Source organism: Pinus tabuliformis, chromosome 4_2, assembly GCF_031772625.1.
Source record: "Pinus tabuliformis cultivar Carrire ecotype Pingquan chromosome 4_2, CPIR1, whole genome shotgun sequence".
NCBI lineage: Eukaryota > Viridiplantae > Streptophyta > Pinopsida > Pinales > Pinaceae > Pinus > Pinus tabuliformis.
The window spans coordinates 1,155,480,723-1,155,493,706 of record NC_142304.1 but is presented as its reverse complement, the minus strand read 5'-3'; the positions used below and the strand labels follow the sequence as shown (position 1 = coordinate 1,155,493,706).

General features: G+C 40.4%; 1 protein-coding gene across 1 annotated transcript in view; it reads left to right on the top strand.

Moving 5' to 3' along the window:
• LOC149173771 (MLO-like protein 1) overlaps positions 1-12,984 on the top strand; it is a 428,691-nt gene that overhangs the window by 238,082 nt on the left and 177,625 nt on the right. Inside the window, exon 10 of the mRNA XM_089426822.1 lies at positions 4,434-4,474. Coding sequence (XP_089282948.1) covers positions 4,434-4,474 — 41 coding nt within the window. The remainder of the gene's footprint in view (positions 1-4,433; positions 4,475-12,984) is intronic.

The window sequence follows — 12,984 nt, the reverse complement described above, 5'->3', positions numbered from 1 at the left end:
AGTTCTTGCAATTGAGGAGATCTCATTCCCCTGAGATTTGGACGCCACTTGTTAGCTGGAGCTACCTGAACTACTTGAAGAGGAGTTCAGTGTTTTGATACTCAAGTAAAACAATTTATCTTTAGTTTAGTTGACTTGTGTTCAACAATGTTACTAGAGCTGGACGTGACTAATCATGCTGACCCCAAAACTAGAACTAGGAAAATACAGGACACAAAAACCAGTCACCAAGAAATATATAAAGCCTTCAAGTTTTGATTAAAATTATGTATATTCAGGTACATCCATTCAAATCCAAACCATTAGATATAAACACAAAAGTTTTTATCATGTATATTCTATATAGCATTGTAAGGGTGAGTATGACAAAATGGCACTGATTGCAATACATTGCTAAACAAAATATAACTACATTGAGGCTCTAAATGGCTTGCAGAGTACAAAAATGGGGTGTGCACTGGTACAAACTGTTAAACATGGCTGGTTTCAATCCAGTTCCAATAACAATGGTCTTCAGTTGGAGTTCAGTTCAGTTGAGCAGTCAACAGTTCACTTTAAATCTATTCATGCACATGCTGTTACTACTTTGGAGAGGAGTGCACTACTTCTAGAAGCTTCATGCAAGTGAATCCTCACAAACACAATTGACTTCAGGCAAACCTTCACATGACTGCATCTCTTTTGGTAACGTGTTTATCAGCACAACAAAAGCAGCTATCTACACAGGACTATCACACTCAACAGTAAACTCTATGCACGCTAGAAACTAACAGAAAATTTCAACTTCACAAACATTCTACAATCTACACTACTCTCTCTCATCTACCCTATGTGTCGTACAGCTACAAGGATCAGTTCTCAAAAGCACTCATTTTCCTGCTTTGTACCACGATAAAATAAAAAATGCACATGAGATTGCAGTAAATACAAGATGTGTACATGAAACTCACACATGTTCTCTTTTCATAGATTCATATATTTATATACAATCAGAGTATAGAATCCTACTGAAGGACCCCCAATCTCAACACTAACGAACTGCCGTATTTTAACCCATTGACTTACAGCTAAACAACTTTCTAACAACCCATCTAATTTCTGCATTGGATCTGAGTAAAATAAGCGTCATATATTATTATTGCGTAATAGGAAGGGAAATTGCCCGGGTCGAATGGGACAGTGGACGGTTGCGTAATTATTTTCTCTATTACAAATAGTCCTATATATACGAGCGTGTTAACACTAGCGCGATAACCAACATACCAAGCGGCGGAACCTGGTGCGGTTTCAAATCGCGGAGGTGGTGCGGTTTCAAATCCCCACGGTGCACTATTTATAAGCGTTTTTATTATATTTTCACGCAATATCCAATTCGCAAATAGCAATGGCGGGATTCGGAGAGGGCGACAAGAGCTGGATAGTAGACGACCGAGCGGACGGGACCAACGCTCATAACTGGCATCGTAAGGACAGAACTAAAAAAGCATACTTGCATTCCATCTCTATCGTCAATTGCCAGGCTACGGAGAAGCCGAATATCGGTCAATTGCCAGGCTACGGAAAAGCCGAAGCATACTTTCATTCCACCAGATGAGCTCAGGTGTGCTGACTTTGTCGACAGAAGATCGGCTATATTGCAAGCTGTAGTCCGTAAAGCTGCTGGATTCAAGAAAAATGATGCTCAGTCTGGCTGGGGACAACTGAGCGTGTGTCAGAACCACTATACCCCTTCGCCATATTTGTTGCCCAAAACTTTTAGAGATGGCCTTTGTGACTTGCAAATCTAAGTCATCAACTCGCTAACCATCCAACCGGTCCACATAAAGCAAGATATCAACAGTCTTGTTTATGAGAAACCTTTTTATAAGATCAAGAGCATGATCGTTAACAAAACCACCTTCTATTAGCCCCGGGGTGTCAATTATATTTAGTGTAAAGCCTGCTCTTGACCTTGAACAAATTAAGGGTCGCATTGCCTCAGACAAGTAATCGATGCAGTGTTGTCTGAGTAGCAACAGGAAACTGTTGAATACCCATCCACTCACGGACAAGCTGGGATGCCATGCCACCTGCTTCTAAGAGACAAACCTCGTCGTCGCTTTTCTGAAGACCACCTCTCTGAGCGAAAGCTCTTACGGCCTGATTTCAGTCCTGTGGAAGCCCAACCCGGTGACAACAATTTCTACAAGGTTCATTCCCGACAGTGAATTTAAACTATATGTTTGCAACCCCTAAATGTTAAAACCTTGGTTCAAATATCTTTATAGAGTCTCCCTAGTGGATTGACTAGGAAAATTGATCAACACAAAAAAAATTCGAGCGTATCAGACTAAGCCAGTCACAGGAAAGTGGGTTAATAAGGAACGAAACTTGCAGAAACACAGAAATAACGAGAACCCTGGTTTTTTTCTTTTTTTTTCTTTTTTACTATGCTGCAGAATTTTAACAGAGCAAATATATATATATATTCGGCTGTGTAGGGCCTGTGAGGTCCCGAAGGGTTTGAACGACAGGCTCTGATACCATATGTAGAGATCAAAACTGGAAAACAGGAAAACAGAAACCGTAAAATTTTTGATTTTGTACTTACCTGGACTGCTATCTGATCCGGTGAAGTTGATGATGCTGCAACTGCTCTGCTCCAATTACCCGGGAGACCAATTCCACCCAGCCAGACTGAGCAGAGACTGGCTGCTCAATCCAGTAAGCTTCTCACAGAAGCTCACTGTCCCCCGTGCCCAGAACCTCAGACGGATTAAAGCTCTTCCAATGGCAGACCTCTCTCACTGGCAGACCTCTCTCACTGCTGAATCCTTCCTCCTGGTTTCTAACTCCGTTCTTCCAGCCCCCTTTCTCGGTTCAGACCTCCGGTTTTATCTGCGGGCCTGGCGGTGGCCGCCCTCCCACCTGCAGCCACCGCCTTTCCTCCTCCCGACACGCCTTCCATGCATTTTGCGGCTCTCAGATATTTTTCCCTTGCTGTCTTATGACTTTGCTTACGTATCCCATTTGGTTTATGCGCCCCTTATATAAGGGTGTTTTCTTTTCTTTTTTTGATTTTATTTTTATCATAAGGTTTGATTTTATAAAGTTCAATATATATATTTTATAAAGTTTAAAATTTATATTTATAAAGTTAAATCATATTTATTTTAAACTTTGATTCATATTTGTTTTAAGGTTTATTATATCTGTTTTTAATATAAAGTTTAAAACTTTATATTAGAGGATTAGTTTAGGTGGGTTGTTACAATATATATATATATATATATATATATATATGGGGAAATATTGTTGCTAGTAACTTCTAGCCATCTCTTTGACTACGTTCCATGCTATGGGGACTTGAACACAGTCACCACATGAATAAAATCCTGATCACCTCACTGCTTGCTGGTAGAGCACACACCCATGGGAAGTTACTTTATATCTACAGAGCACCACACTTTTGAAGGTAGTTAGTCCTTAACTCAGTTTCATGTTCTTAACTGGTCTCACCTAGTGCTATTAGTGATAATATTATGAGGTCCTCTCAGCTCCAGACACTCACTGGACTACATTATCAGGGGTTGCATTCGTACTTTCACATTGATTGATGATGATGAAGATAGCTCTTATCCCTCCTCTATGCCTACCTCTATATCTAGTTGAGTAGTGCTGTTCTCTTTTTTCGGGTTTACCTTCTAACATCACTCTTCGTTACTCTGTTGTGTTTTGATTTTCACTTGTATCTCTTTATATTTTGGCTTTTAGAAGTAACCATGGCCTCCCACATATATTTGTGACCTTGTTATGTTTTTTTGTCACATTTAGGTCTGCTGTGGACATTAACGAAATTATATTATTTCTTTGTTGTGACAATGTAGTGGCATAGCCTCTAAGAATGAACCCAATGTATGATAGTTGTCCACCAAAATAAATTTCCAGTGCTTTTCTATTTTCATCCAAGTTCCTTGAAATAGGAATTATGAAAAATCTAGTAACAAGTAACTTTGAGGGTGTCATCTCTCTCTTAAATATCCCTAGGTCCTGTAAATGGATATATAATGTTTTTATATGAAGTGGGCTTCAGATTGTACATTGTAGATCAATTATTCAGATATTAGTTTGATATGATACATGTTGTTGCCACAGTCACTATAAAATGCAGTCTCTCGTGTTTCAGCTTATTGTCGTACTTTACTACTTATGGTTGAAAGTGTTTTCCTTTCATAAATTATGTGAAAGGAACTGGGGCTTGATTCTGACTTTCTAAGGTTTAAAGATGGTTTTTTGTTTATTTATAAGCTCCACATGAAAAGAAATATGAAAAATTATTTAGAGAATCACTTCTCATTATTATTCATTATGCCTAACATTTTGGTCCCTTTCCTAAAAATGAATAAAAGTAAATTGCATGTTCTGCTACAATGTGCTTTCGTTGTTGATTGCAGGTTGGCATACCATTTTTTGGATTGCTTTCATCCCTTTGATTGTAAGTTTAATTGAATCCTTTGAAGGATATTGATAAGTCTGTAGTAAAGAAATATGTGTATTCAAGGATTATGATTATTATTATAAGTTTCTTTTCCCATTCTTTTTCTTTCCTTTTTTGTTCATTTGAAAAACATGTCGTAAAAGTATATACAATCAAATAGAAAAAACAGAAGGTTATAGACTTGTTGCAACTTTTACTTGTAAGGTTCTTGTTACCACTCAATTTAGTAGGGGTCATAGGAGGGGCTCCTAAGGGATTACTACTCGATCAAGTGGCAACAATGGGACAAGGACCTGTTGTCACCTGTTACCACTCAAACTAGCAGGGGTCCTAGAGGGGCACTTGCTAGGTCAAGAGCAACAATGGAGCAAAAGCCCACTGTCACCACAGCTGAAGCTCCGTACTCTTTACGGACTTTCACCAATGGGAGGAGACCCGCTATATAGGGAATCACTTACGAAGGGTAGATCAAATGAAATGGGTGTGAAGTGATTCCAACAACCTTTTCCTAGGAGAAACTCAAGATTGGGGCTTGCTTGCTTTTAAGAGAGGTGTAGGGTTCTCTAGGAGAGGTTGATGAGGATTTAAGGGCTAATTTTAAGGAATGTGACTTGCAAAGGAGCCTCCGAATCCCTAAAATCCATATGGAACTTGGTTGCCCAAGTGGTTTCTGAAGAGTCAACTTTGATAAGAAATGAGACCACACGGGACCAAGTGGACCCCTAAATAGGTCAAGGTAATGGGATTTAGCAACCAATGACGTATTTGACCCAACCAGGGAAGAGAAATGGATCAAAGATAGAATTCCTAACAAAGTAAATATAAAGATCCCAGTGAGGCTACTAGTTTAAGGAAGCCAAGGGCAAGATTCGATGACAAGGCTAGGGCTTGGGATATCTCACAATTGCTCGATCGGAATTTCCTCAAATTTGGAGGATGCATAGGAGACAGACTGACGTAGTAGGAACCAAGAGATCGAATTGTTTGAGTGAGTCATTTGCAAGAAACATGATGCCCTAGGATATCTAATGGGACTACGCCTAGATAAGAGAGGAAGGTGAGAGAAAAGATAAGTATCAAGGTGATCACGTTATGGTTGACCAGTGCCTAATCCTTTGGGGAGATTGGAGTCAAGAAGAATAATGAGAATGTACTTCGTTTTCTAGGCCAAGGAGGCCTCAAGGTCAACTTTGCTTAGCATTAGGGCAAAGGAGAGTGAGCTTAAAATCTTTATACTTTGTTTTGCAAGATTAGATGGCTTGTCAAGATAAATTCAACCATAGAATTATCCCTAGGAACATCCATTCATCATACATGGCCCATATAAGGAGAAACACTATCTAGAAACATAATTTCCACAATTTCGCAATAATGGATGCAACAAATTAGCCCTAGTATAGAGAAAATATCATCATCAATGCATGTGACAAGGTAAAAGAAAGAATAACATTAAATTGTACTTACATGTAAGAGAATATATCCAACCATCAATAATTTTGCCAATCAAGAAGCTCTAGGACAAGAGAAGATAATCCAAACATCAAAATTCATTCCATGCTCCAAAATTTCGTCCACAAAGAAGGATAGTGAAAATATCTAAAGAGATACAAGTCCAAACCAAGTGATGATGTCCAAATGAAATCACATCACTTGTATTTATACACTTCTAAGGAGTTTGATTTAGCTAATTAGGCCTAATTTAGACCCTAGAATAAAATAATGTATAAGATAACCAAGTTTTGGTGACAAGCCCACCAAACTAGCTCATAAGCGAAAGAATAAGCCTCTCAAGAGGTCGAATGATCAATAATGCATGTCCTTGGGCCTTAGTTGAGGCCTGATGAAGTCCATAGGTGCCAAAATTTGAAATAGGACTTCCAAAAGCAGTGGACAAAGGGTTGGCCCCTTGTTTTCCAAGTAGTAAACTTGTGGTGCTCCCAAGTGGGTGTGGGGGCACACAAGTGTCCTCATGGGTCTCCAAATAAGTTGAAGATGCCTGTAGACCATCTGCAAGGGCTCAGATGATGGTATAAGCGATGCCACATCGTCATACAAGTCCTGGGTCATTTGCCAAGTGCATAATGTAGCTGTGGGGCCGACTGGGCATGGTGAACCAGGTGCATCTTCCTCGTCCAATAGGTGAACCATAAGCGATCTCTAAATAACTCTAGGGATCCATGTACTAGTACCTGTTGTTGCGGAGACCCATGGCTCTCTACGCACATCCTCATGTGCCAATGTAGCCCTCTGGAGGGTTAGGACCTCATATAGGGAGACCAAACCCAAAATGGAGACCATCTGTAATCCTGCATAAGATCCAATGCGTCCCTGCACCTTCCAACATATCAAGTCATTAAAGCAATCAAGTAAAAGAATTTACAAACCATGGACAATGAGTGGGCACTTCATAATGGCATGCCCTTCCATAGTGGGCTTTGGCATGTGCCAATGTCTCCAAGCTCCAAGAGGGGTTAACCAATCATCCTATTAGGTGGTTTATACTTCTAAAGGGGGTGATATGTTCATGGTACATCCGTCAAATGGTGGTGGCATGTGATATAATGATGGAATAGGGTAGGGGACAAAGGGGAACAACCTGAGTCACACCCCATGTCACAAGAGTAGCTAATAAAGGGAAGCCCATACTTGGGTAAATAATGTATAGGAGGGAGTAATCGTGGTACATGAGTTACCATGAACTTGCTTTTTCCACCCTTCTTCAAATGCTTTTTGCCTTTTGTGATTTTCTTTGGTTAACTGCTCGTGGCTCAAAGGGATGAGAGCATGATGTGCAAAGCACAACAATGGGTACCCCCTTTTAAGGTGGGGTAGTTCGTCGCCCACTAGGTGTTGGGACAATCATGGGTTCCTGAATGATAAAGGCAGACTCTTCAAGGGCATCTACGAAACAGGGTGATGGCTATGAAAGGGGAAGAGCTCATGTAATGGCTTTTGCCCATGTGCTAAATGTGTTTGTCTTGGCCATCTTTTTCATTTTGTGGTACAATTTCCTGTTGAATGTGGCCAATTATGATTTTTCTTTTCTTTTCAGCTGCATCAAACTCCAGGGCATCGTTCCAAGCCTTATCCAAGATGTGGGCAAGGGGAGGGGGTGGTTGACCCTATGTGGACCCAGTGGAGGAATGTGGTCCCAGGTGGGAGAAGTGATGAAAGGGAGTATAATAAATGTAAGGGGGATGATATATATGAATCGGTGAGCAAGACCACACATCCAAAATCAGGGTTTTGTTAGCTTTTGGTAGCATTGGATGTGCTCTAGCCATGAAAATTGGTGGAGAGGCTAAGGCACATGAGTTCTAAAGAAACTAGAAATCGTTTCGTGAAATTCCACCCGGATTGTATTTTATTACAATAATTAATATTTTTAATGGGAGTCCTAAGTCTAAACTTAGGAAAATTAAAGTATTAATGGGTATTAATCAATATAAGGGTGAGAATGTTCTAGAAAGCAGATCAAGTCAATTTTTAATCTTAGCCATTTATTAGAGACTTAATCTCGGCCATTGAATTCTCAACGAGAAAAGTATAAGAAAGAGGCCTGGGGTTCATTTAGAAACACACATGGAGAGAACGGATTGATCTGGAGTTCGATTTATGGGGTTAGGAAGCTAAGAAATTCGAACTGAGTGATCATTCTACAGCAGAGGGGTAGGGATAGTTTAGGAATGCTGGGTAGAGAGGCGAAGATATGCTAGTGGAGGCAGCGCAACAGCTAGAAGGACTGACGCTGGGCCAATCTGGGCCCACGTAGGCCTGACGTAGTGCCAGAAGGGCGAGCGCAGAGCAGAAGTTGACCCCCATGCAGAAAGCTGGAATTGCGAGAACAACCGGGAGAGGTTGACGCAGAAGTTCCAGAGGCAGAAGAGACAACACAGAAGCTGACATAGAGCCTGTAAGGCTAACACATGGCCAGTGCAGAGATAACCAGGGTTAGCCAGTTCTGCTGCTGGATCAACCGGAATCTGCCAGGTGAAGTGAGGTAAAACTAACTCAGTTCTTTGCCATTATATTTTCTCTGGCACTGGATTACCGAGAGGGCATCCAACATTGTATTCAGAATTACTGCTTAGTAATAGAAAACCTTCAGAGCTGCTGCACCGGTTTTCCCGCGTTCGGTTTTTCTAGGGATTATTTTGTCAAAAAATAACTATATCCTATGTATCTTGTTCTTTGCTCAGTTTTCTGTTTGATGTAATCAAATTTAAAGTAGTGTAGGCTGAAAAAGTAATTTACTTCAGTATTCAGAACGTAACTTGATAATGTATATTGAAATCAAGTAGGAGAAGTAAATTCAATTTTGCTGCAGTAGCAGTTCCTTGGAGTAGGAATTTTCACATGTTTCCCATGAAATACCATCTGAGAAGCCCAAAGGTCAGTAAAAGAGTTCACACGGGACTAGGGTTCAAGGTTAACACCCCAAAATAGATCTAGGAGACAAGGGCACAGACCTAGTCCACTCTTTCTGCCAAACCCCCCATTAGTTCATGCCCAATAATTTCTATGATAAGTAAATTAAAGTACTTAGTTACCAAATGACAAGACATACCTTCCGATTTGAGAGGTCCACCTTCAAACATACGATCATGACAGATGAATGAGGGACCACATGGTTGGCTCAGGTGGCGGAGAAATGGCACAACGAGATAGTTGGCGCTGCAAGGGCTTGTCGGCTAAGGACCATCATGCAGAATTTTTTTTCTCGTAGGGATATCACCCACAAAGTGGTGGGGAACATCGCCCAAATTATACAAGTGAATGCGACAATGCTTTAGGAATGGGTTGTCACTTTGATCCCGGCCATCTCCATTTAAGTTGTCTCCCTATAATAGGCTAAGGGGGGTTGTCCCTATGGATGAAACAATGAGTTTGGGAAACACAACTGAATGGCCTAGCAACTTGGTTGAAAATGATTGGAAAGTTTAATTAGTTAGCACAACTTGATTAGATTTAAAGAATTTATCAGTTAGAGACTAGTGCCTTAGGAGTCAAATTACTTGCACAATGTAGATTAATTTCCAAGTAACCAGATGAATAGTTGCTGCTAGGATGAAAACTATCCTATATGAGATGCAACACCTCAAACTAACTGAGATGCAAACTCTTGGTTACTTTTAGATTAAATGCCTATTCTGCGTGAATTCTCTCTCTCAGTTGTTTTGGAATTAGTCTCAAATGTAGGTTGTAATATTCATACTAGGAAATAACAATGATAAAACAAACTCCACATGCAACACATAAATTTAACATGCAATTAGACAACCACAAATTAATCCAAAAATTGCGCCAAGCTGAGCCATTTTATTACCAAAGAGGAATGTACAATATATGTGTGGAATATGTGCACCTAGACTTGCTAAAGCAAACTAGACAAACACCAGGTGAGAAATTGTGTTGCTCGGATGCTAGGAAGTGATTCAAGCTCTGCGCTGCCTTGGAAATCTGCAACTGTTGGCTGGAAAGAGACTGTTGTATGACCCCTCTAGAGTGCTCAGAAAATTTTGCAAAATTAGCCTTGGGCTCTCCTTAATAAATCCACAAATACCCATAAAGGGTTGGCCCTAGTTCCAACATCTGAAATTACCCCCAATTATAGCATGCTCCTCTGTTAGAAAATCAAATAGGCAAAAATATTTTATTATATAGATAATTACTTGTGATTCTTTTGTCTTTATGTTCTTTTATCTTTTAGTTCATCAAGCAATTACTAAGAAAATAACACAAGGACAACAAATGTAGGCGGACAACCAGGGAAAAATCCCTATCTAGGGGAAAACCCAGTCAACAATTCTTCCTTGAATAGTTTCTCGAGATAATCCAAGACTTTAGACCCAAACAAAGATTCCCTCCACACCAAGTCAACCCTCAATCCTTCTTGTAGATGACACCCCTTCACAAGCAACTTCAACCTAGCAGTATCAGCAACAACTTCGACCCAACAACAGTGGTAGCAGCAGCTTCGACCAAACTTGGAGAACTTCGATCTCCCTTGATACACCTCAGAATGGAGTGAGATTTGTCCCAAAATTTCGATTTTGAGCCCCTCCATCTTCCTATAGAAACGCACACTTCTTTCCAACTTCTTTTCTAGCCCTTAAACAATTTCACACTATTCCAACTTCCATCTTCAAAGATCGAACTATGTGAGAGAGAATGCGATGCTCCAAATGAATTCGAACTCCTTATATTTATAGCCCTTTTGTGTGTGAAAAATCAGAACCTGGTGAGGAAGGGGTCTATGCTTTCCCCTTTCTGCATCCTGGTGCATCTCATCTTCTCCTCCAAGTACATCTTCCTTGAATAGTTTCCTCACTGGAAATAATTCTGGTAATTGCTAAATTAATTTTAACAATTTATTTACTGTGTGCTACAACAAATACTGAATCAATCACACTGCAACCTACACAAATAAACTATGGAAGAAATAAGCACTGGAAGAAATACTAGCACTCGCACATAACATAACCCAATTATTTTTGGACCAATATCCTTAGAAAAACCCAACTCGGGAAAACCGGTGCAGCAGTTGAGGGTTTTATTATTATGCAGCAGTCTAAGTCACCTGACACAGGGATTCAGGACACGTAGGATTCGGGATTCGTGGTGTCGGATTCGAGACACGCTGACCCCCGGAACAGGACACGTTATATATTATTTTATTAAAATATATATATATATATATATATATATATATATTAAAAATTAGTTATTAGCATATTTCTTACACAAATTTTAATTAATGATACAAATTTATTGATTTCAAACATAGATCTTCATCTATAGCTATTAGCATGCATAGTACATACAAAATTCAAATAAATGTCAGTGGTACTGGTCACATAAATGATAAATCTATTAAAAATTTAAATCATGATTCATAATTCATAACTGAAAGACAACTTACAACTACAAGATAGTAAGATAAACACACTGACAACTGTAGTTTTCTCATTAAGTCATCAAATCAAAATCTGTTACACAGGTAGTGTTGGTGCAATGCCAATGGCAAATAGAAATAGAAAATATAAAACAACTATAGGTATACAAGCCTCAAGGCATCAATCAGCATCAGAATCAGCATCACTGTCCCCATCATCATGGTCCCCACTGCTCTCCTCTGCATCCTCCTCCTCCCCTGTATCCATAGTCGCCTCTGCATCTGCTGGTATGGAGGTTGACCCCTCTAAGTCATCAAAACTAATAGGGTCTAGCACTGGATCACCGAGATCCATGTTGGCCAATGCCAACTCAACAGTGGTGTCCAGACCCATATCTTCAGGAAAGACATCCCACATCTTTGTCTTTCCCCTCAACCACTCTTCCCTCTGCCTGTAAATAAGACGAAGGTTGGTGTGCACATACACCATTGTCTCTGCCCTGGACTGCTCAAGCCTGCTCTTCTTCACAGTATGCAAATTCCCATATGTGCTCCAATTCCTCTCGCAACAAGAGGATGAAGTCACCCGAGAGAGGAGCCTCATGGCTAATTGCTGAAGAGGAGGGCTTGTTGCCCCATGATTTGCCCACCAAGAGTAGGGCTCCTTAAGCCCCCTGTCTCTAATCACATCATAACCTCCAAATCGACCAGTGCCAGTGGAAAACTCTGCAAAGGCATCCTCCACCTCAGCAAGCAATGCACTATCCTGATAAATCCGCCTCAATGCCTCTTTCCTCCCCTGTGAGATTTCACCATCCATGTGAGGAGGGAATCTACGGGAAGGTCCACCATTCAGCCACTCATGGCTGTAGTATTTGGGGTTCAATGAGTGAGCCAAACAATGTAAAGGTGTACAATTCTTGTCCCATCTGCAGACAAGAATATCATGTATGGTATCGCAGAAGGCCTCTGGTGATGTCTCATACTGGGGGCACTCACTCTGTAGAATAATGCTCCTCACAGACTCAATCATGGAATCCCATCCCTCATAAACCTCTCCTAGGATGGGTTTGTCTGTATCTGCAACTCGAAGCAAAGAGATGATAGGGTCCATGATCCGAATAATTAGATCTACCCTCTCCCACCAAGCATCATCTAGTACCGTGTCCTTCACTCTTTTAGAGGCTGCCTGATCTGTCTTTCTCCAAAAAGACCAAAACTCAGAAATAACCAGGGACCCAAGAGCAGTCTTGACCTCCCTCAACCTCTTCAACATCATGAATGAAGATGCAAACCGTGTATCAGCAATCTTCAACAATGATAGATTGCTGTACTCCTTGTAGATAGTGAGGGCATTTGTATGATTTTGCATAAAGTTACGGATATGTCTTGCATCCTCAATAATGCTTCCAATCCAAAGCACATCAGAAGCAATGGATTTCAGTGCTAAGTTCAATGAATGGACAATGCAAGGTGTCCAAAACACTTGTGGATATTTAGCTTCCACAATCATGCCAGCCGCCTTGCAAATAGGTGCATTATCTGTAATGATTTGCACACAAGAATCAACACCTACCTCTTCAACAACTCTAATAAATAACTCACCCATAAA